The sequence below is a fragment of the Mytilus edulis genome, chromosome 4, assembly GCF_963676685.1.
Source record: "Mytilus edulis chromosome 4, xbMytEdul2.2, whole genome shotgun sequence".
NCBI lineage: Eukaryota > Metazoa > Mollusca > Bivalvia > Mytilida > Mytilidae > Mytilus > Mytilus edulis.
In genome coordinates this window covers 31,068,454-31,092,487 of record NC_092347.1, presented here as the reverse complement: position 1 = coordinate 31,092,487, position 24,034 = coordinate 31,068,454, and the positions used below count along the sequence as shown (strand labels likewise).

The following is a 24,034-nucleotide window of genomic DNA, read 5'->3' as shown; positions in this document are numbered from 1 at the left end:
GACAGATGACAAACCAAATTAGACAAAAAATCAAGTCAGTAATTCTATATACACACAGGAAACTATAGCACTGGATTGTTAATCATTATTTTCCATTAGAGAACTGTTTTAAAAAATCAAGTCATAGAAATATCTTGGTTAATATCTATTTCATTAATAAAATAACAAATCATTTCCTGATTAAATGATTCCCATTAATTTCCTGGAAGATATACTCCCATTTAACAGACTGCAACAAAAAAAATAGACATAAGGGACTTAAATTCTGCTGTATCAATCATTGTTAAAATTAAACCACTAATATTCTCAAACTTTCAAAAGTCCCATGAGTGGTCTTTTTCACTTTTTGATCAGAGTGTCACTTATGAGTCTTTTGTAGATGAAAGCCTGTCTGGTGTACAAAATATTAATCCTGGTATCTATGGTAAGTTATTTTATTGCTATTTTGTGCATTTTTCCTTTGATCTTTTTTTGTGACAATTTTTCATATCATTCTACTCACTTGAGATGGAAACTAAGCAGGCACGTGACGTTGCTAACGAAATTGACATGAAATTGACAAAGTTGTCATAGGTAAAATAGCGATAAACAGATTATCATTGATCATCTCAACTCGACCTTACATTCATACCATACACTAAATACAGTATCTGAGAAGAAGACCTAATTGAAAATATTGTAAGACAATTAAAATAGATGAACCTGAAGAAAAAAATAACTACTAACTTGTTTAAGAACTTGGAAGATTTAATTAAAACTAATTTTCTTAATAACAGTTTGTCCTCAGTCCGAATAAAGTAATTTATATGTCACAAAATTTATTCCATTATGTTCTGAAGTAATTCCACACATTGCTATATGGTAATGAATATATAGCCTTAAGGTGTCATATGGTTATTTCCTAACCATGCCTTAAAATAGACTCTACAAGAACTAACTTTGTCTTCAAACACAAGATATTGCATTAATTAAAAAAAAGTTTGTTGGTATTTCAAAATTTAAAAAATGATCTATCTTCTAATATCGGCCACCATGATTTTTACATCATTTGCATAAGGGGTCTATACTTTCACAAAGAGAAAAAAAGTTTTTAAATTTTCATGTTGTTTTTTTAAATACATTTGTTGTAACTGACAATTTTTCATTGCTAGTCAAATTAAGAGAGTTTGTGAAAGGTATGTGTTTATCCCAGGTCCAGTATGGACAGGTTTCACTATATAAATATACAACTGTTTACCTATCAGGTGGTCTTTCATCACCAAAAAACAATGACAGCTCTTCTAGTAGGTGTGGTTGCATTTTTAACATTGGTTCTAATGCTTCTCGCAGCTCTTTTACATTTCTTGTCTCACTTTGTGACCAGCGAGAAAATATCTTCATGACTTTCTGGTAGTGAGAGGGGTGTCTGGCTAAATACACCTATAAAATATACAATAGCGCACTATCAAGTCCAAGGACTATAACTCTGCACAAAATCATCAGACCGGAACATAATTCGAACTTGAGATCTGTAAATTGTCATTTTAAACTATACAACAAATTTCAAATTAATATCTTCAAGCATGAAGAAACCAGGTGCTCCGCAGGGCGCAGCTTTATACGACCGCAGAGGTCGAACCCTGAACAGTTGGGGCAAGTATGGACAAAACATTCAAGCATGATACAGCTCTGAATTTGGATTGTGATCAAATTTTTGACATTACATGGGTTTTTTTTACACAAAACAAATGCCAAGATTTTACAAATCAATTAAAGATTTCTTCTTCAAACTTTTTAAATCTAAAATTAAATAGTTGACACAGCATAGGTTTCTGACACAGAATGAATGTGGTCTAATGAACTTAAAAGGTTTTTTTTGCCTTTGAGCAAATCACTATGCTGTTGAATATTAATCCTCTCAAAAAAATGTTTGAAGAAATTTTCTTTTTATTTATGAAATCTGAAATGAGAAAAATTTAACCCCCCCCCTTTTTTTTCACATCCCCGTTTCCCTTTTTCAAAACTGATATCAATTCAAATTTCTAATGGAGTTTGCAACAATAACTACTCATTTAAATACATCATAAAATATTAAGATGTAAAAAAACTGCTTGTTATCACTGAATGGTAAAGATTATTTAAATTTATCAGTTGATAGTAAAAAGTGTATATACATTGTATATTGTATATAACAAAGATTTAAGTTGATTCTGGACAAAGAAAGATAACTCCAATTAAAAAAAATTCTTGCTATTGCACAAATAGGATATTTCTTGCTTACTATTCTGGACAAAGAAAGATAACTCTAATTAAAAAAAAATTTGCTATTTCACAATATTGTGCAATTAGATATTTCTTGCCATTGCACAATACTGTGCAATTGAAAAGACTTGCTATTGCACAATACTTAATATAATAATTTTAGATCCTGATTTGGACCAACTTGAAAACTGGGCCCATAATCAAAAATCTAAGTACATGTTTAGATTCAGCATATCAAAGAGGCCCAAGAATTCAATTTTTGTTAAAATCAAACTTAGTTTAATTTTGGACCCTTTGGACTTTAATGTAGAATTTGAAATTTGAAAACAGGACCAAAAATGAAGAATCTACATACACAGTTAGATTTGGCATATCAAAGAACCCCAAGGATTCAATTTTTGATGAAATCAAACAAAGTTTAATTTTGGACCCTTTGGACCTTAATGTAGACCAATTTGAAAACTGGACCAAAAAAACTTCAATAATCAAGAATCTAAGTACATTTTTAGATTCAACATATCAAAGAACCCAACCGATTCATTTTTTGTCAAAATCAAACTAAGTTTAATTTTGGACCCTTTGGACCTTAATGTAGACCAATTTGAAAACGGGACCAAAAGTTGAGAATCTACATATACAGTTAGATTCGGCATATCAAAGAACCCCAATTATTCAATTTTGATGAAATCAAACAAAGTTTAATTTTGGACCCTTTGGGCCCCTTTTTCCTAAACTGTTGGGACCAAAACTCCCAAAATCAATACCAACCTTCCTTTTATGGTCATAAGCCTTGTGTTTAAATTTCATAGATTTGTATTTACTTATACTAACATTATAGTGCGAAAACCAAGAAAAATGCTTATTTGGGTCCCTTTTTGGCCCCTAATTCCTAATCTGTTGGGTCCTAAACTCCCAAAATAAATACCAACCTTCCTTTTGTGGTCATAAACATTGTGTTTAAATTTCATAGATTTCCATTTACTTAACCTAAGGTTATTGTGCAAAAACCAAGAAAAATGCTTATTTGGGCCCTTTATTGGCCCCTTATTCCTAAACTATTGAAACCAAAACTCCCAAAATCAATCCCAATCTTTCTTTTGTGGTCATAAACCTTGTGTCAAAATTTCATAGATTTCTATTAACTTAAACTAAAGTTATGGTGCGAAAACCAAGAAAATGCTTATTTGGGCCCTTTTTGGCCCCTTATTCCTAAAATGTTGGGACCAAAACTCCCAAAATCAATACCAACCTTCCTTTTATGGTCATAAACCTTGTGTTAAAATTTCATAGATTTCCATTTACTTTTACTAAAGTTAGAGTGCGAAAACTAAAAGTATTCGGACGACGACGACGACGACGACGACGACGACGACGACGACGACGACGACGACGACGACGACGACGACGCAGACGCCAACGTGATAGCAATATACGACGAAAATTTTTTCAAAATTTGCGGTCGTATAAAAAAGGTGATGAAAACTGATTTACAAGACTGACAGATGGACAGACGGAGGGAGTGCAAACCAAAAGTCCCCTTTCGACTTCGTCAGTAGGGGAATAATAACCTTCAAGCAGAGACCAAATGACATAGAAATATCCTTTTTGTCTACTTTATTATCAATCCATTAAAAGTATTTTTCTCCATAATTACAAATCAGATATGGTTTACACATCTTTATGACAAGAACTCTGTAAATAAAAGACAAGAAGTAGTTGGAATCCATTAAGAAACTACTGTAACCTTGTCTTATATTTCTCATGTTAATTTTCGTCTAAGCCATAAGGCATTCAATAATCGTGTTCATCTCTTTTTTCCTAAACCAGAAATATCAACATTTTCAAGATTTTCCCATAAAATAATTTCCATATACCACTACAGTAGTCAAGAAACTGTTTTGAAAATACTCCATGCATTATAGTATTTCAATCACAATACAAATCGATACACCTAAACAAATAAATCCTTTTAAAGTTTCTCACATTTGTTCTCGAAATAGTTATCAAAGGTACCAGGATAATAATTTATTACGCCAGACCCACGTTTTGTCTACATAAGACTCATCAGTGACGCTCATATCAAAATATTTATAAAGCCAAACAAGTACAAAGTTGAAGAGCATTAGGATCCAAAATTCCAAAAAGTTGTGCCAAATAATGCTAAGGTAATCTATGCCTGGGTAACATCTTTAATGATGAGCTAAAGAACTATAGTTGCTTCCAACATAATACAGTGAGTACTGTAAACCAACTAATTTTCGCCAGTGATTTATTTGCACTAGTAGAAAAATAACGCAAATTCAAATCATAGCAAATATGTAAAACTTGGATCTTTCTCAATTTAACTACACCAAGTTAATTAGAAAATAACGAAATTAAATAGCCGCAAAGTGGACTAAAAAGTGGTAAACGTGAAATAAAAAATCAGCAAAAATAAGTTGTTTTACAGTATTTTATCATTTGTTGTGCATTATCTACCTCCAATTTCCGTAAAAATGTTTTTGCTCTTTTGAATTCTTGCGATGCCAATAAACAGCCACACTCCACAGCTTGTTCTGGGAGTAAAAATCCTGCAAAATCACTAACTAAGTCTGGATAGTCTGTCAGGAGCACATTTAGCTCTTGGTACAACTAAAAATATAATAATATCAATATTGTATTATAAAAAGTGAGCCCAAGTCAGACTATTCTATCACAAATCCAAGTTTTTTACTAACTTTGTCAAAATACATGTATTAAGTAAAGAGAATAGCTAACATGGACCTTTAGTTATATTTAATATAACTAGAAAGTGTAATTCTGTTTGGTCACATAGTTTCAGAAGAAAAATCTGAAAATTTGAGTGCCCCTAGGATTCAATGTAATCTATATGGTATCACTGCCATTATTTCTGAAAACACAAAATCAGGATCTTTACATAGATCATATGAAGAATAAAGGGAAAATTCATTTAACTAACTCATCAGATTCAAAAATTGATTCTTGGAGCCCTAATTTTTATCTAATTGAGTATCCATGCCAAATATGGTTCAAATTGACCTTGCAATTCAACAAAAATTGACCACATAGTAGCTGCTTAATGAATTACTGCAATAGCTTACATAGATACCATCTGGATAGATGAACTAATATTATATCTAAAATCCATTAAGCTTTATTAGTCTAGCTACCCTTACAGTCCAAATGGAAGCAATTCAACATGGAGACAGATAAATGCAGGTGTCCCACAGGGCTCGATTTTGTAATGACATTATTATCTCAATTAATTATCCACTCATACTGAACACAAATGTACTTTTATTTTGATTTTTAAGCTCTAACTTGAGATCAGAACAAGGATATTTTTCAAAAAGTACAAAAGTTCTGATTTGAAGTGCAGCAGATTTACAAAGTTAAACTGTTATTCACCCTTCTGACAAAGTTGAATTTCATCTGGACATTTGTGTAGCAATCTTTAGTTATATTCTTACTATTTTCCATATATAAATCAACCTGCCCCCCCCCCTTTTCTTCTTTCTATGTTATATAGTTACTTATTTATCCTTGTTCCATATCATTGTAACATTGCATGCTGTATTATGAAATCATTAATTGAAATTGGTTTTTCAAGGAAATGGATTATCATAAGCTATGAAAGCTTGTTTCCGAAACTGTAATAATCGTGTATGATGATATACATGTATTTGTAATGAAGACGAATAAATAAGTTTAAACTACAGCAAGACAGTTACAGATAACGGAAATCTTCATCAGCTATGGAACAAAGGAAAGCACTAAAAGTGATCGGTTAACACATAGTAACTTAATTGCACCGAACAGATTAATTGCACGCAAACTCTTTGTCAATGTCAGAATAATTATTACACGAAGAACAAGAATGTGACCATAGCACACGGATGCCCCACTTGCACTATCATTTTCTATGTTCAGTGGACCGTGAAATTGGGGTCAAAACTCGAATTTGACATTACTGTTCTAGGTTTCATTATAATGAGACTTTAACTTCGTCAAAAACTACCTTGATCAAAATCTTTAACCTGAAGCAAGACAGAGGGACAGATGAACGAACGAACAATTCTGTTATGAACGCAGACTGAAAAGCATAATCCCCTTAAATTGGGCAAAAAAAGTGTAATTTAAGAATCCTTGAATAATTCACTTCAAGACAATTTTTATCACATAGATGAACAACAGTTTTTGTGAACTATACATCACAAGGATACTAATGTTATTTGACTGTTTTCATAATTACAGAGGTCTAATGTAGCATAGGGATAACCTTAATCAATTAAGAGACAAACATACACCTGATGTTCAATAGTTGTTGTTTGTTGATGTGGTTCATAAGTGTTTCTCATTTCACGTTTTTTATATAGATTAGACAGTTGCTTTTCCCGTTTTAATCTTTTTACAATTGTCTTTTTTGGGGAACCTTTATAGCTTGCTTTTCATTGTGAGCCAAGCTAGGCGTTGTGTTGAAGACTTTAACCATAATGGTTTTTCTTTTACAAATTGTGACTTGGATGAAGAATTGTCTTATTGACACTCATACCACATTTTCTTATATCTATGTCCAAATAAGTGCAAAAATACAAAAAAAAAATAAGGAGATTGATTGATTTACCACTCAAAAAAGAAAATTCATCGATAGATTAATAGGCAGATGATTCTACTTTCCATAGTAAATGTAATAATGTACACAAGTTAAATGATAACCTTTAAGATGATATTTATGTGATCAAAAACTGATATTTGGAAAAACAGAATGAAAAGAAATGCCAAAAATGCAAATCAATGACTTTTATAACAGTTTATATATCAATATTTCTGATGAAGGATAAGAGACTGCAGATAATGAAAAAATTCATGATTTATATTGCAATTATCTAAATTGGAATGAGCAAATAGATAAAATGTCATATACAATATCAAATAGAATCAACTTATTACAAGAGATACAAAATTATCTTTCCTCTTATACATTTCTAGGAATATGATTGGTTAAAAGCATTCACTTGGAGATCATGTATATTTCATATTAGGTTAGTAGGGAGGCGGGAATTATTTCATACACAGTTAGTAGTGGTGTTATGTCATTTTAGAAAAACAAAATGGTACTGAGAAAAAATCTTAAAGGTTTCAACAGATGAAGAAATTGCATGATGAATAAGATTTAAATAAATTCATAAAACACATTTAAACCTAACAAGTTGTTATTGATGCTTCTGTTTTTGTAGGATCAATGGGAGTAGTTTCTTAATGCTAACAGTATTGAAGACTTCCTCATTTTGATAGATCGCTAGTCTAAATTTCACACGTTAAGATAGTCCGTAAGATAAATTAGTTACACAGTGTGCTAGTGACCTAATACGGTATATATGGGGTCAGTAAAGGTCACTAGCACACTATGTAACTAATAGTATTTACCTATGCATATACATATTATTTATTTTAATGCTTATATTCTACCATCCTTTGATTATTGTTACTTTATATGGGGTAGTTGTAATGAAAGTGGAATAAAGTTATAAAAGAAAACTGCTACAGTTATACCGGTAGTTATTTTTTTTTTTCTCTTTGAAACTTGTATGTATTGAAAATACAGATCAATTTTATTTATGACATCTTTGACTTTTTAATTCTATGAATTGTCTTACAGAGAAAATTAAACTTTTGACTGTACTTATAAAAGTAACTCTGAACTACTTCTGATTATAGTTGTCACACTAAAATTATTCCCTGGGTTTGTATATAAAAGTTGTAATTAAGTTTTTTTACAGTAATTTCAGTGTACTTTACTCTCAACTGTGAATGGAGGGATGATCTTATACTTAGTACCATATCTAATTACACACTCGTTATAAAGGGTCTAATTCACAACAATTTATGGATGAATTTTCAGATAGATACCCTTTAATAAACACAAATTTTCTCCTTTTAATTATATAACTTTGGATCCTAAATACAAAATTGAGTTATTTGTTTTCAATGTAGCACTTAATTTCCTACTGCCTCTCAGTACAGAAGTGTTAACTTTGTTGTGAGCTGACCTGTTGACCTCTGTCAGTACAGAAGTATTCACTTCTTTAAGTATTGACCTGTTGACCACTGTCTGTACAGAAGCTTTTAGTACTATAAGTGTTAGTTATGGACTGATTTATTCCTAATATATCGCTCCAATATAACGTATAACTTTTTTGAATTGTAAGTAAAAAATTTTGTGCAAAATATCAAATGGACATTCAAACCCATAAGTCATAAAAAAATAAACTGACAACTGTAAAAGAGAAAAAAAGACCAAAAGATATACAAGAGTACACAAAACACAATTTAAAATAACAAAACACTGACTGACAATGCCAATCTATTTTTCTTTCATAGCTATGTTATTATTAAAATCAAATTATATAAAACTGAATAGATTAACAGTCGTCATAGTTTGACTATGACTTAAAATTTACGGGCTTCATTAGAAAACTAACTAAAAATGTTGTGACATTCATAAAGAAATAAAAAAATATAATAAAATACAAAAATAAATAAAAAAGAACAGAAGGCAAAATTAAACTTTTCTTCCACCAACATTATAAGAGGATATAAAAACAAAGTAAACACATTATGTTCCTCTCTGAGTTGTAAGGTTATCTTAGTTTATTGTAAGTAGCATAGGTCTCTAAACTCTATTTAGCTTTCACTTGCGACAATAAACCCCCATATTTGTAAACATAAGTGGTAGTTTTGTCAATGAGAAGGGTCATTCAGTTTCCCTTTAAAACTTCCATTAACTAAACCAATATTTAACCCAGAGACATTGATTAATACTTCAACATAATCAAGATATCCCTCAATATATTACAAATATTAATAATCCAATTAAGTCTGTGATATCATTTATGTAAAAGGTTTCAAACAAACATTTCCAATCTTAAATAATTGGCATTGTAAAACATGAAGCTGAAAGTTATTACTGATATCATTTTCAAAATAAACAGCTCTCAGTTTTAGATATCATTAGAATATTAAGGGACAATCCTATTCAAATGCTGACAAGTTACAAAACAAAATTGTTAAAGGTAAGAAGAACTCTTCAATAATAACAGTTATTTTGTGCAAAGATGTGTTGGTTAAAAGAGTCTTTAATGTTCTTATCTGCTGCAATTTGTAAATACCATGGATTTCTATCTATCTGAGGTTGTGTAATAAAAAAAGAAAATTGGTGTTAGCAGGTAACTTTTTATGGTATTTCACAGATAAAACCAGAGGATTCCAATTATCTCAAAAAATTCAAAACATGAGCAGTGACCATGCATCCTTACGAAAAAAAATTTATTTGTTTCAAATCTGCTACTGGGGCATAGTTAGTGCCCATAGGAATACCTGAGGATGCTTTAAGCTGGGTAGTGGCAGTGATATGCTTGTTTACAATTTGACTTTCTGTGGAGTGTATAGACCTGAATCAAGAACATCCATGTAGTATATATATGCGTCACACCACCACTACATTATTGGCTGCTTTGTCTGCCAGTACAAACACAAACTGCTTTGCAAGTACTTGAAGTTATTTTTTTATTCTAGAAATGGGTATATCAAAGACCCTTTGGTAAGGCAATATATATTAGCTCTTATAATATAGGCCAATAACTATTACTCTAAATTTGACCTTATCGGACTGGAGATGACCCTTCACTTACTTTACAGTAACTTATTTCTAATCAAAGCTAAATAAAACAATAAAACCGGTGATCGGTCCTTGCATGCGACCAAATATATGACACATGACTACTGTCTATTCTTATTGTTAACATGTTTATTCAAGTGTCTAAAAATAGAAACAACATGAATAAATCAGATTCTATCATACCATAAAAGTAGAATAGCACATTTATTGGTTTAATACTACAAAATTTACAGCTTTTAAAAAACCATATTTCAAATGGTTGCCACTTTAATAATGCTACTTAAGCATCCAAAAACAAATACTTAAGACAAGTATTACACACTGGTAAACGCATTTGTTTTTGAACTACTTTATATCACTTAAAGTTTAATTCTTTTAACAATCAATGACCAAAGACAATACACCTAATAGAATTTGTCCCCCATCACTGGACATCACAAAGGATCCTGTCAAATTCTGAAGTCAATATAGAGAATGTATGACACTAGAATAGTAAAGTGATTGTTGTATGATGTCAATAGTTCAAGATGCACAGATTATTTGGTCAACCAGCACAGATTTCCGAAATAGAGATGAGGTCAAGGTCAGATAAATTTCTTCAGACAGACATGTACACCTTACAATTATTCTATACACAAAATGTAGTAGGTGCTTTTAGTATTTGAAAGACTAACCAAAACAGAAAAAACTTTTTAAACATTGCCTAATGAATCGTAAAAATGAGGTCATGGTATTGAAACCTGTAAGACTGACATGTACCAATTATAATCATTCAATACACCACATGCAAATTATATACTGCTTTTAGTTTCTAAGAGATAGGCCTAATCGTGTAACATTAGCCTTGAATGGCTTGATCACTGATCCATATAATGAGGTCAAGATGTTTTTATTTGTTTTTGTTTCTTGTTCAAGTTTGGTTGCTGCAGTGTTAAGATTCATTATTTTGGATGCTGTAGTCTTACATGTGGTCTAAATAGGCAAAGAGGAAGGTGTCTATCGCACATGCAGATCTCATAGATTTCACATTGCGTTTGTTTCAAAATTTGGTGCCTGTTAAAAATGTGTCAATCTGGACAATCTATGTGTTAATAGATGTTGTTTGTCTGTCTGTTTACTTAGATGAGTGTTGTACTGGTATTCTATAGGATTCTTGTGTATGTATTAAACTAACAAACTACTGCTGCCATTTTTTCTTGAATTATATTAAGGAAGTGTCTATTGCAAGTGAGATGTTTAGCTAGTTGTAAAACCAGGTTTAATCCATCATGTTCAACATTAGAAAATGACTGTACGAAGTCAGGACTATGACAGTCGTTGTTAATTCGTTTGATGTGTTTGAGCTTTTGATTTTTCCATTTGATCAGAGACTTTCCTTTTTTTCCTCGGAGTTCAGTATTTTTGTGATTTGACTTTTTGCTGAAGACTATTGTCTATTGCCTTCTTATGTCTTTTGATTATTTGTTTCCTTGGTTTGCTGTCTCACTGAATACACCCCGAAGCCTCCTTTTATTCAAATTTAATACAAAAGCCCTGTAACAATTCACATTTACTCTAACTTAACACCTTTTCTTTAGAAAAAAAATACTCTGCATGTCTTTAAGCCCTTAATCAAAATATTTGTAATTCCCTTATATGAAATGTCCCAAGATAATAAAATTAAACCTACAATTGTTCTAACCTTGTCTTTTCTCTTCTAACTGGCTTTGTCCATCCCTAAGGAGAACTTTTAATAAAGTCACATTATGTATGTCAATTACAATAACAATTGTTAAATAACTCTGACTGATTGACTAAGTCATATTTATGAAGATGGCAGATTTTCTTCAGTTCCACCCACAAATTAGGCAGCGAAATTATGTTTGTCAGGAAAAGATTATTATTATATACTTGAAAAGATTGATGATTATGTAAAGTTTCCAGAGATTATATACCTCAGGTGTCATTGACGATTTTTTATAAACAGCAAAGGAAAATAAGCTTCCACCTCTGACAAAAATCTTACATACAATAACATCAATGACTATATAGGGACTTCAAAAGTTGGAATATAGACAAAATTGTGCAATATAAACTGTCTGGAATACATTTTTTTTTAATCTTAGATTTAAAATAAACAGCTTTACGGAGCACAGCTGAACACAACCGCAAAAATCCAACCCGGAACAGTTGGGGCAAAAATTGACACAACTAGCGTGGTGTTTCAAAACCATAACTAACCATGAGGTTCTTGCAACAAACTTCATAGAAATTAATTTGAAATAGCAAAGGATGAGATACAAAAGCTATAACTTAATTGGCCCTTGGAATTGCACAAATGGTATAATTACTAAAGCATTTCAAAATTAATCATTGTGCTTACTGTAAATAAATAATCACATTACACCCATGTTTTACAAGAATCCGTTAGTTTTATTGGCTTACAAAAATCTTGCATTAATATTAAAAAATTAACCTTCATATCAGAATGAAATGTAACATTTAGATCACAAAAAGTGCACAGGTTATTAAAGAAAAAAATTTAAAAAACTTTTTTAAATGGTCTTATTAGCATAAACATGGAAGTATATGAAATGAATGCTTCTTTTTGTAATTTCATCAGGGTGTTAAAGTGTGTCTTACAAAATGTGCTTCAGTCAACAATTCTACACCATAATAAAATAACAAAAAGCAGCACTAACAAAAATAAAACACTGAAGTTTCGTAATACAAATGTAGTTCAAAACTTAATTCTTCTATTTTCTTTTATTATCAGATTTTACAGTAGAAGAAAGTGCAAAATTCTTAGAAAAAGCTGTACCATTTTAACAGAATTTGAAACACAATTGGTATCTAATTTTGAAATGCCCCTAAAAAAAACTCTGTTGCAAGTGCACAAGTTTTTCTTTAATTATTAAGTTAGAAGATTATGAAAGAAATACAATCTGTGACTACTTCAATCCTTTTCACAAAATTATGTTACAAGATAATGGGAAAAAAGTTACTAAGACATCTGTTTGTCAAGTTTATAATTTTTCGAGAGAGACATCTGTTTGTCAAGTTTATAATTTATCGAGAGAGCTCTCAAATATCATTTATTGTTTAAAATCATGTCAAAAACCTATAAATTTACACAAATACTGACACTTTTCAATTTCCAATTGTTAACTCCCTTATATTTCCTGAAGTAAATTTATGCATATTTATAACCAAGAATTATATTTTAATATTATCTTAAACCACACATAATGCAGAAATGAACAATAAGCCAACTAATGGTTAGATATTTGTTTTGGTCAATCAACAAATAGAAGAATTATTGAAAAAATAAATCTGAGAGTTGGTCAGTGATTTGAGATTTCCAGATCAGTGCAGTACTATTATATCATTTACATTGCTATTAACAGAGCGTACTGGAGGCTCTCAGTCAAAACTCAATGACAATACTTAATGACAATACTAAAACAATTGAAATCATTGATGAACATGCTGCATTAAGAAATTGGATCGGATACCACTGGGTGTTATCGTTTCTATTTGTGTAAAACTTATTAATCAGAGTGACGTATAATGATTGACAGACTCATATATAAAGGAGAAAATCAAAGTTATGTTTGTTAATTCTTAAAATAATTTTATGCGGAGGAAAAGTACATTATTCCAAACAATTTGTGAGAAAAGTATAAAACTTTGAAAAATAATCAAATCTTTATTCAAGTTAGAAATATAGAATTTGGAAAACTTATAAGATGACAATACTTTTAAAACTGGTAAGAACTTTTTTTGCATTTCAAGTTTAATGAACATTTCTGTCATGAGTGAAACAACTATGTTACGGGAAAATATAACAGAAAACATCACCATAACAACATCCATCATTCCGGAGATTGGAGGAGACCCACCAAGAAGACCAACATTGCCAGAAATTCTTATGGCATATTCAGAATATGTCTGGGCAGTCAATCTTGGAACTTATGTCTTTCCCATTATAATAGGACTAGGAACAATAGGTAATGTTTTGAGTTTTCTAATTATGATCAGAAGAACCATGATTATAACTCCAACATGCTTTTACATGGCAATATTGGCAATCTCCGACACTACCATCCTGTATGTAGACTGTCTTAGGAAGTGGGTTTTCCTTATGTATGGCGAAGACGCCTGGAACATCAATACAGCAGCATGTCGGGCTTTTTATTATCTAAGTTATTCTTCATTTCACTATTCGGTATGGATTATTGTTGCTATGACTACAGAAAGATTTTTTGCAATTCGGTACCCATTAAAATTTTTGACCGTTGGAAGCATGAGAAAAACAAAAGTGGCATGTCTGATTATTCTGATTTGTGTTTTGCTGCTCAATTGTCAGTTTACGTGGTCAGTGAAAATAACGGAGAAAGGAACGTGTGTGCCAGAAGAAAACTATTCAAACTTTCACAAAGACGTGATGCCCTGGATTGATGCTGTATTCTATTCATTTCTACCATTTGTAATTTTAATTACATTCAATGTGTTAATTATTTGTTCCTTGAGAAAGGCCCACAGAAGACAGAAGATCCTCCATGGCAACTCTACTTCACATAAATCTGCATCTCAGAATCGCTCATCTATAAAACACAGAATGACAGCCATGTTGTTGTCAGTGACTTTTACTTTTATTATAATGACTGCTCCAAAAACAATTCTACTCTGTATAAGGAATGAAGTTTTCAAGTTTCTTAAGTACAACACATATGACTTTCAAGAGATTGCATTGTACACGCTGATAACTCGTATTGCTGACTTGTGCATCTATACAAATCATGCAATCAATTTCTTCCTTTATTGTGTAAGTGGACAGAGATTTAGAAAAGAATTGAAACTGCTGTTTTTATGTCGCAAATCCCGTAGTGCAAGTCTGTCCCAATATTCATTAAAATGTCCGCCACCATCTCGTTACCAAACAATGCAGACGGTCAGCAGGGGATCATATGAGAATGACAATGGACTAGAATCCTATCACGCAATGCACATTATCAGCAATAATCCTAATTTAGGATCAAACAATAATGAAAATTGTCAGGATGTTAATAAACAAAATGAACCTGAAAACAGCCTGTGAGTAAATCACATGGTATAAATCATTGTAACTTAATCAGTTTGACTTTTATTTCTCTTTCTCTAAGTTTTGTCTTTGTTGGCTTCTGGTGATTATGGTGATTACATCACATCATTAAAGACTATTTCATACTTTTAATGTAGCCAATAAAAAGTTTCATAGTTGTTGATTTTAAAAAGACAAAGCTAACTTAATCTACGATATCTCCCAATTGATACGATAAATGATATTCCCGTGCTTGTATTTCCTATCATGATTTTTTTGATAGAGGGTTGCTGCTCACAAAGAAGCTATTACATGTAGTATTAAACCAAGAGTTCCAAATGCTGAAGTTGAAATCAACCCTACCTTTATGGAATAATCGTTTCACAGATGATATAGGATATGTTCAGTACGTCGTAACTGCAATCCCCTTTCCCTTTCATGAATGTGACATACCGAATTAAACTATTTACAGGATTTGTTATAACATGAGCAACACGAGGGATGCCACATGTGGAGCAGGATCTGCTTACCCTTCCGGAGCATCTGAGATCACCCCTAGTTTTTGGTGGAGTTCGTGTTGCTTATTCTTTAGTTTTCTATGTTGTGTCATGTGTACTATTGTTTGTTTTCTTTCATTTTTAGACATGGCGTTGTCAATTTATTTTTGATTTAAGAGTTTGACTGTCCCTCTTGTATCTTTCGTCCCTTTTTTGTTACTTAAGAGTAATGAATTTGTGACTTTTGTTGGTTTAAAAAATACAAGCTATAACAAAACATTGCATTAACATTAGTAATTCTGATTTTGAGGTAATCATTTGTTGGAAATCTGTAGAAGTCGCCTCAAAATCATATTTTAAAAAATTAAATTGAAACTGAAATGTGTTAGTCTTTATTTTCAAAAAGTATACCGGTAATTTTATCTTGCACTTTACAGAAGTCGGCACAGAAAGCTATGATCAATGAACTGCTGTAAAGAAACAACTACAGTTATTTTTAGGAAATAACTAACAAGAGGCAAACCGGATTTATTAACATTAATTTGTGTCCCGGCAATATCACAAGAACCATAAGTGATGAACAGTGAAAGTGAAAATCATCAATATCAAATTTGACCTCCATTTTGTCATTAGTATCAACATATTAAAATTTGAAAAGTTTAGGTTAAATAGTTCATGAGTAAATGCAAAAGCATGAATGGAAATGCCATTTTTCGATCTTTCAAGGACCATAACTCCTGAACGGTAAAAGTCATAATCGACATTATTGAACTTGACCTCCATTCTGTCATCAGTAACAACATATTAAAATTTGAAAAGCTTTGGTTGAATGGTTCATGAGTAAATGCACGGACACGACTGGAAACGCCATTTTTCAATCTCTCAAGAACCATAACTCCTGAACGGTAAAAGAGAAAATCGTCATTATTGTTCTTGACCTCCATTTTGTCATCAGTAACAACATATTAAAATTTGAAAAGCTTTGGTTGAACAGTTCATGAGTAAATGCACGGACACGACTGGAAACGCCATTTTTCAATCTCTCAAGAACCATAACTCCTGAACGGTAAAAGTGAAAATCGTCATTATTGTTCTTGATCTCCATTTTGTCATCAGTAACAACATATTAAATTTTGAAAAGCTTTGGTTGAACAGTTCATGAGTAAATGCACAGACACGACTGGAAACGCCATTTTTCAATCTCTCAAGAACCATACCTCCTGAACGGTAAAAGTGAAAATCGTCATTATTGAACTTGACCTCCATTTTGTCATCAGTAACAACATATTAAAATTTGGGAAACTTTGGTTGAACAGTTCATGTGTAAATGCACGGACATGACTGGAAACACCATTTTTCAATCTTTCAAGAACCATAACTCCTGAACGGTAAGAGTGAAAATCGTCATTATTGAACTTGACCTCCATTTTGTCATCAGTAACAACATATTTAAATTTGAAAAGCTTTGGTTGAACAGTTCATGAGTAAATGCATGGACACGACTGGAAACGCCATTTTTCAATCTTTCAAGAACCATAACTCCTGAACGGTAAAAGTGAAAATCGTCATTATTGAACTTGACCTCCATTTTGTCATCAGTAACAACATATTAAAATTTGGGAAACTTTGGTTGAACGGTTCATGAGTAAATGCATGGACAACATTTGATTGCCGCCCGCCCGGCTGCCCACCCGCCATACATCCCCAAATCAATAACCGATATTTTTGTCACAAAAATCTGGTTAAAAATTCAGATAAATTATGGCCGCCCGACCGCCTGCCCGCCGTACATCCCCAAATCAATAACCGACATTTTTGTCACAAAAATCCGGTTAAAAATTCAGATAAATTATGCTCTTGTAAGGAAATGTTCGTTATTAACCAAACAATGTTTATTATTCGATATTTCTTTCTTAGAAAACTAAATGATTTTTTGTTTCTTAAAGCCTGTTAGTTTTTGTTTGACTGTATTTGACAGAAAACTTTTCAAATCAATGCACTTTTATGAAGTGAAATCTTCCTATTTTTGACATAAAATAAATGAATCTTATAGTTCATTCGCCTGAAAAAAGGGAATGCCAAGTTCATTCTATATAATGACATCAGGTTTTAATGGAGGCGTATAACTGCCAAGCATCCAACCCATATTGTAATGATCAGAAGAGAAACTGTCAATAGACATGTAAACATCTTGCTGTCATATAACATCCTTAGTCAGTGGTTGTCGTCAGCACATCCTAATGTTTTTGTCATTTAGGGAATAAAAATCTAATAGCAGATTTTTGATACATTCACAAGTTTACTACACACTCAGTGCAGTTAAGATATTCACATATTGATGGAGGAAGTACAAAAAATAGGGAGATGTTGTCCAATGAAACTAACTATCCACCTGAGACTAACTTAGGACGAGGATGTTTTACAACTATAGGTCACAATACTGTCACCTTTAGCTACCTAAAACCAATTATGTATGGTAAGCTATAAAAGGCATGAAAAAATAACACCATACAAAGATCACCCAACAGTGTTAACCCTTTCCTCAATAATGACACCTTTTGAAGCCACCCCCTTTACTCCTTAATGACGCCTTTTGACGCCTGTGTAGTACCTCAGTTGAAATGCTCTGACTACGAAATGTCTGGATCAGACTTAGAAAAAATTGTCTCCAATATGAAATGGATATCCATGAGAATATCTGAATTGAATTTCATTGATGAAGTATTTGTTTTCACAATGCATCAATACTTTAAACCTGATGATTTTTTTTTTATTGCAATTTTTCAAGAATGGACAAAAATTTAAGTTTATTTATTGCGATATTGAAAAAAACTGCAGACAGTTTTATGTTTCAGTTGTCAGAATGTCAGTTCTTATTATTGCAATGCTCACCCAGTCTCATTATTCGCATTAACAAAATCCTTGCAATAATTTCGGAATTTACAGTAGTAACAGGTAAGTAAATTTGTGGTAAGAAAGTTCCATATCTAAGAATTACCCATTTCATACATAGACTAAGTGGAATAAAATTAAAAATGGAAATTGGGAATGTGTCAAAGAGACAACAATCCAACTTAAGAGCAGAAAACAGCAGAAGGCCACCAATGGGTCTTCATTAAAGTCTATTTAAATTTGAGGTGGATCATCAACATATGTTTCCTCTGATAGACCTTTCTTACAGAAGTATGGGTCACCCTACTAGTTTTCAAACTTCACTTTTTGTTGAATGAAAGGAATCCATCAAAAACAATTTTAAAATTAACTATAAGAAGAAAGGTTTCATGCTTTTCAAAATATGCTTTAAGAAAATGAAAAGAAAAACTTATAAAAAAAGATGTGGCATGATTGCCATTGAGACAACTCTCCACAAGAGACCAAATGACACAGAAATTAACAGTTATAGATCACTGTACGGCCTTCAACAAAGAACATAACCCAAACTGCAAAGTCAGCTATAAAAGGTCCCAACAATCACAAATATAAAACAATTCAAACAAGAAAACCTAATCTATGTATAAAACAAATTAACAATTTCTACACTATTTTGACTGCCACAATAATCAAGTGTTATCAAAGTACAAAATTGTATGATCATTAGTTTTTTAAAGATATTGTTACTATTGCAAAGAAATCTCCGTATCTGGAGTGTACAATCAGTTTCAAGCTCTCAGTTTATAGCAGGGTATAGTAAGTTTACATTTAAACTTTTTTTAAGTAGACATTTTTGTTCATTTAGCTGTCAGACTGATCCCAATGGGTATATTGTCTTAAGACCTCTAGTGTAACGGAGATATAATTAACTGTCAGACTGAAGGATCCTAATAGGAAAATCTATGACAAGGAGTGTGTCTAGAACTCTTGTATAAATCACAAATGGGGATATATTTAGCACTGCCTTCAATAGAAACTAATGTCAACTGTCTAATAAAACGTATGTTTTTTTCTCAAGTTGTGCAATCATTGTAGAGACATAGAGCAAATGATTAAATAACATCAATAGTTTGGACACATAATTGATGCAGTAACTTCTACTGAATAACATATTGCATGTAAATAGTCTGTAACTTAATTTTAAACTATCAATACACTGACTAGAAATATTTGCCGAATGAAGGTTTTGTTTCTGATAATGATCTATCAGTTACCATATAATATTTGGCTGTGTATAGTACACATTATTTTCATCCCCTAAAAATCATGAAAAAGTCTAATAAAAGAAAGAAAAATAATTGAAAAACTTTATATCTATTCATTGACTATCAGATCACTTTGACAAAATATAAGTTATGTGGAAAATCAAATTTAGAAAATAATGAAACTGAAGTTTTCTTTTTGTACCATATAACTGCAGAAACAAACATTCCTCTCTATCATATAGATGGTTCTAACATTTTTATATCTTCCAATTATCAACCCAGTGACAATATGTTCATTTTTAAGGATACTGATCAATCTAGTGGATGCAGTGTAGGCTACATTTATAACATGGCTTAGTGTTAACAATTCTCTTTACTCCAGTTATAACATAGGACAGTGTCCTATTGCAGTACACATTAAAATTATAGGTACAGTAACTAGATTTTTAGTTTCATTTTATTCTGAACTTCCAATTACTGTTATTTCATTTATTAATATTTTCATTGGCATATCCATTTTCTTTTTTTAAGAAAAGTTAGCTACTTTGAAGAAACTATTTTGCTCAGCATTTAATTAATGGGTTTTCCCAATTAACAAGATCTATTCTAATTGGTAATAATTCATAAACTAAACCAGATGATGAAATTTAACAGAAGTATGTATGCACTCTCAGACATGATGTATGAGAGAATAAATTGTTCTCCCGAAAAGAAAAGGCCTAATAAGGTTATTTGCTTCCAGAGTTAGAATATTCTTTTCCAATCTTACAATAAAAGCCTTCTTAGCTATCATAAATCTAACATATATAAACATTAAGTTACTATATGGGCTGATAGAGGAAGCTGTTGTAAGACATGTCATCATTTCCTCCTCAGTTACGATCACTAAATCAAGTTACGTGTTTTATTTGGAAATGTTATCCTTACAGTTATTTATTTATATGACAATAAAAATGAGAATGGAAATGGGGAATATGTCAATGAGACAACAACTCAATCAAAGAGCAGAAAACAGCCGAAGGCCTACAATGGGTCTTCAACACAGAGAGAAAATACTGTTTGTCAATGTAATGATTTAATATGTTTTTACTAAAATGAAATTAACAATAAAATAAAAAAAAACTAATCAATTTTTCTTGCTATGTTAAAATCAAAGATGTTCCCAGATGTAATTAGTAAACACTAATTTGTTTGTGACATGAATGCATCCTTCGGTTTTGAAATGGATCTGCATACTAAATCAACACAACAAATCAGAGCATCATCTGCACAGGAAATGTTAAACTCATTATTGATAGCTCTCGGAAACAATATAAAACTATACTATTACAGATCATTGCACTAAAAGGTTGGAAGAAGAAGCCTATATTGTTCACTTGGCATCTAGAATAATATTGATTGTTTCCATGCTTTCTCAAAAGCCATTGTGTTTTAAAACTGTCAAATCTATGTTCAACAATTTGAATCTATTCTCATATTTGATTTATAACAAAGTACAACGTATATCTAATTTATAAAACATCTAAAATAAACAATTTATGAGGCACGGACTGGATAATAGACTGTACATTGCCCTATAATGGTTTACTTTTATAAATTCTGACTTGGTTGGAGAGTTGTCTCATTGGTACGCATACCACATCTTCTTATATCTATCAACATTTCATCAGTTTATATGCAATCTAATTAATCATCTAGGTGACCTTCAAAGACTGCTGATGGTCGTATAACCCGATAAACATAAATATAGATATAAATAGACAGTGAACTCATGTAATTGGAACTGTTTAATTTCATATCACATCAAAACATATGTAATGACCTTTTTAACCTGTATGAGAACGAGTTTTTGTAAATCAAATTAGTCAATCAAATTGTTTGCCCTTATCTCACTTCCGATATTGACATTCTTTTATTTTCACCCCATTCCTTCCGATTTGCTTTTAGCAGCTTCTGCAAAATTATTATTATTTGCACAGTACTAATTTCTATGGGTAAAGTGTTTATTTACAAAGCCTCATCAATCACAAATCAAGTTTTAAGTAGAAACACCCACAGATATGTTTCTAAATTCCAACTTAAGCAAATTGAACTTTCAAATTAAGAAAAATCAGGTGCTCCGCAGGGCGCAGCTTTATACGACCGCAGGGGTTGAACCCTGAACAGTTAGGGCAAGTATGGACACAACATTCAAGCCTGATATAGCTCTGAATTTGGATTGTGATCAAATTCTTGACATAATATGAGTTTCTGACACAAAACAAATGTCAAAATCTTACAAATCTATTATGCAATATAGTGCAATTACAGATTTCTTCTTCAAACTTTTCGAAAATTTGGAATTTGAGAAATTAGGGGAAAAAAATGAAAAATACTACCCCCCCCCCTTTTTTTTGCAATAAGTTCAAAACCTGACATTTCTTAAGCATTATTTACAAGTAGTGTAAGGAGGTAAATCGGAACATACCAAACATTGTATGTTAACTGTTTTTGAATTACCTCCCTTACACTGCTTTTAAATTGTCTTAATAGTCCCTTTTTTGCCGCTTATTCCAAAACATTCTGAGCCACAACCCCCCAAAGTCATTACTAACCATTCCTTAATGGTATGGAAATTTCTGGTATAATTTCAGAGGTATTCATTCACTTAAACACAAGTTATTGTTTGAAAACTACAAAAATGCTTATTTTGGGCCCCCTTTTTGGACCCTAATTCCTAAACTAACCCCCAAAATCAATTCCAACCATACCTGCCAATTTTTCAAAATGCCCATGGGGATTTTACGTACAAAATGGCTCCAATAGTCCCACAAAACCTTCAAGGGGGCTTCAAATATATGTTAATGTTGTTTTTTGGCATCTTCATACTTTTACAAGCCAATAGCCATTGTAAAATTGATTGTTTTGTTTGAAATTGTGGACAAATTTGCTCTTTCAAAATTTCCATTTTGGAGCCTCCATGGGGGAAATCCCCCGCAAATAGTGACAGTTGGCAGGTATGCCCAACCTTCCTTTAGTGGTATTGAACCTTCTGGTAAAAATTTATAGAGATCCATTCACTAAATCTAAAGTTATTGTCCATAAAACCTTGTTTTTCCCATTTTTTTGCCCCTAATTTTGCCTTTTATTTGCCCCTTATTCCAAAACATTTTGAACCATAACCCCCTAAAGTCATAACTAATCTTCCCTTCATGGTATGGAAACTTGTGGTATAATTTCAGAGAGATTCATATACTTAAACACAAGTTATTGTTTGAAAACTACAAAAATGCTTATTTTGAGCGCCCCTTTTGACCCCTTATTCCTAAACTATTGGGACCATAACCCCCAAAATCAATCCCAACCTTCCTTTAGTGGTATTGAACCTCCTGGTAAAAATTTATAGAGTCCATTCACTTAATCTAAAATTATTGTCCAGAAACTAAATGCGTCTTCAGACAACGCAGACGACATGATACCATAATAATACGACGCAATTTTTTTTTCTCGGTCATATAAAAATTAACTGTGATGATTAGATCTAGTTTTATATAACAGTGACATCCTTTAACTAATAGTATTACACACAAATCGTAAGATTTTAGTGTTACATCTTGTTGATTATTAAAATCAGTTATAAACTGACATGTTTAATTTTCCTTAATCAATGTCAGCGGCCACATTAATTAAGGAAACAAGGTAATTCCTGTATTGCCATAGTTACCATTTGTGACCATCAAATCGCCATTAGATGGCGGCAGCTTTCAACTACAGTAGTTATTCCTTGAATCCATTACAAAGTCTGACTGTTCAGTTTTTAATTTTCAAGGTGTTTTTCACTACTTCCCTTGCACAATTTTATGTAAGATTTGTCTTTATTTCAATTGGATACTCAAACAGTCTTTAAAGAGGAGGAAGCAGGAGTGCCCAGAGAAAGCCACTGATTTTTTATAGAAAAACTGACAATCCTAGTCAATTAAGATTGGAGACAAGTGCACCCACACAAGCATGGTTCGAACTCTCAACCTCAGTGTTGACAGGCTAGTGATGACAGTAGTATAATTACTAAGACTTCTTGGCCACCGTGGCCCCTGTGGTATTAGGATATTTGGAATTAAAATGTAAGGTGCTTCTTAATGTACTATGTTCTGAGAAACTGACCTTTATTGGAGATTGCTCTGACTTTCCAAAGTCATTCAATATCTTAAGGAACTGTTCATATTTGTCTAAATCTTCTTTCAGTGCCTCTTTCGTTCTGTTTAAATAAGCCTGGGCAAAAGCTGTATCTTTGTCATCTTTCTGTAAACAACAAGCAGATTGTAATGATAAATATTATAATTCAAACATCTCGAATAGATTCAACAATCTGTTCTTTACTCCGATTTCAGTACTCCATACTTTTAAAGTCATAAGAAACCAGTGAGTGGTGAAAAATAATGCT

The 24,034-nt window shown here is 31.9% G+C and overlaps 2 protein-coding genes across 3 annotated transcripts in view; one reads left to right on the top strand and one right to left on the bottom strand.

Annotated features, from left to right (window-relative positions):
* Positions 1-24,034, bottom strand: part of LOC139519425 (GON-4-like protein) — an 88,925-nt gene that overhangs the window by 25,542 nt on the left and 39,349 nt on the right. For both annotated transcript variants that reach the window (XM_071311517.1, XM_071311518.1), the window contains exons 22-24: positions 23,755-23,892; positions 4,720-4,872; positions 1,238-1,419 (exon numbers count right to left, since the gene is read on the bottom strand). In XM_071311517.1, the coding sequence (XP_071167618.1) occupies positions 1,238-1,419; positions 4,720-4,872; positions 23,755-23,892 (473 nt within the window). The remainder of the gene's footprint in view (positions 1-1,237; positions 1,420-4,719; positions 4,873-23,754; positions 23,893-24,034) is intronic.
* On the top strand, positions 13,166-15,032 carry LOC139519423 (probable G-protein coupled receptor 139). Its single transcript, XM_071311515.1, has one exon. The coding sequence runs from the start codon at positions 13,698-13,700 to the stop codon at positions 14,997-14,999; it is 1,302 nt and encodes a 433-aa protein (XP_071167616.1). The 5' UTR covers positions 13,166-13,697; the 3' UTR covers positions 15,000-15,032.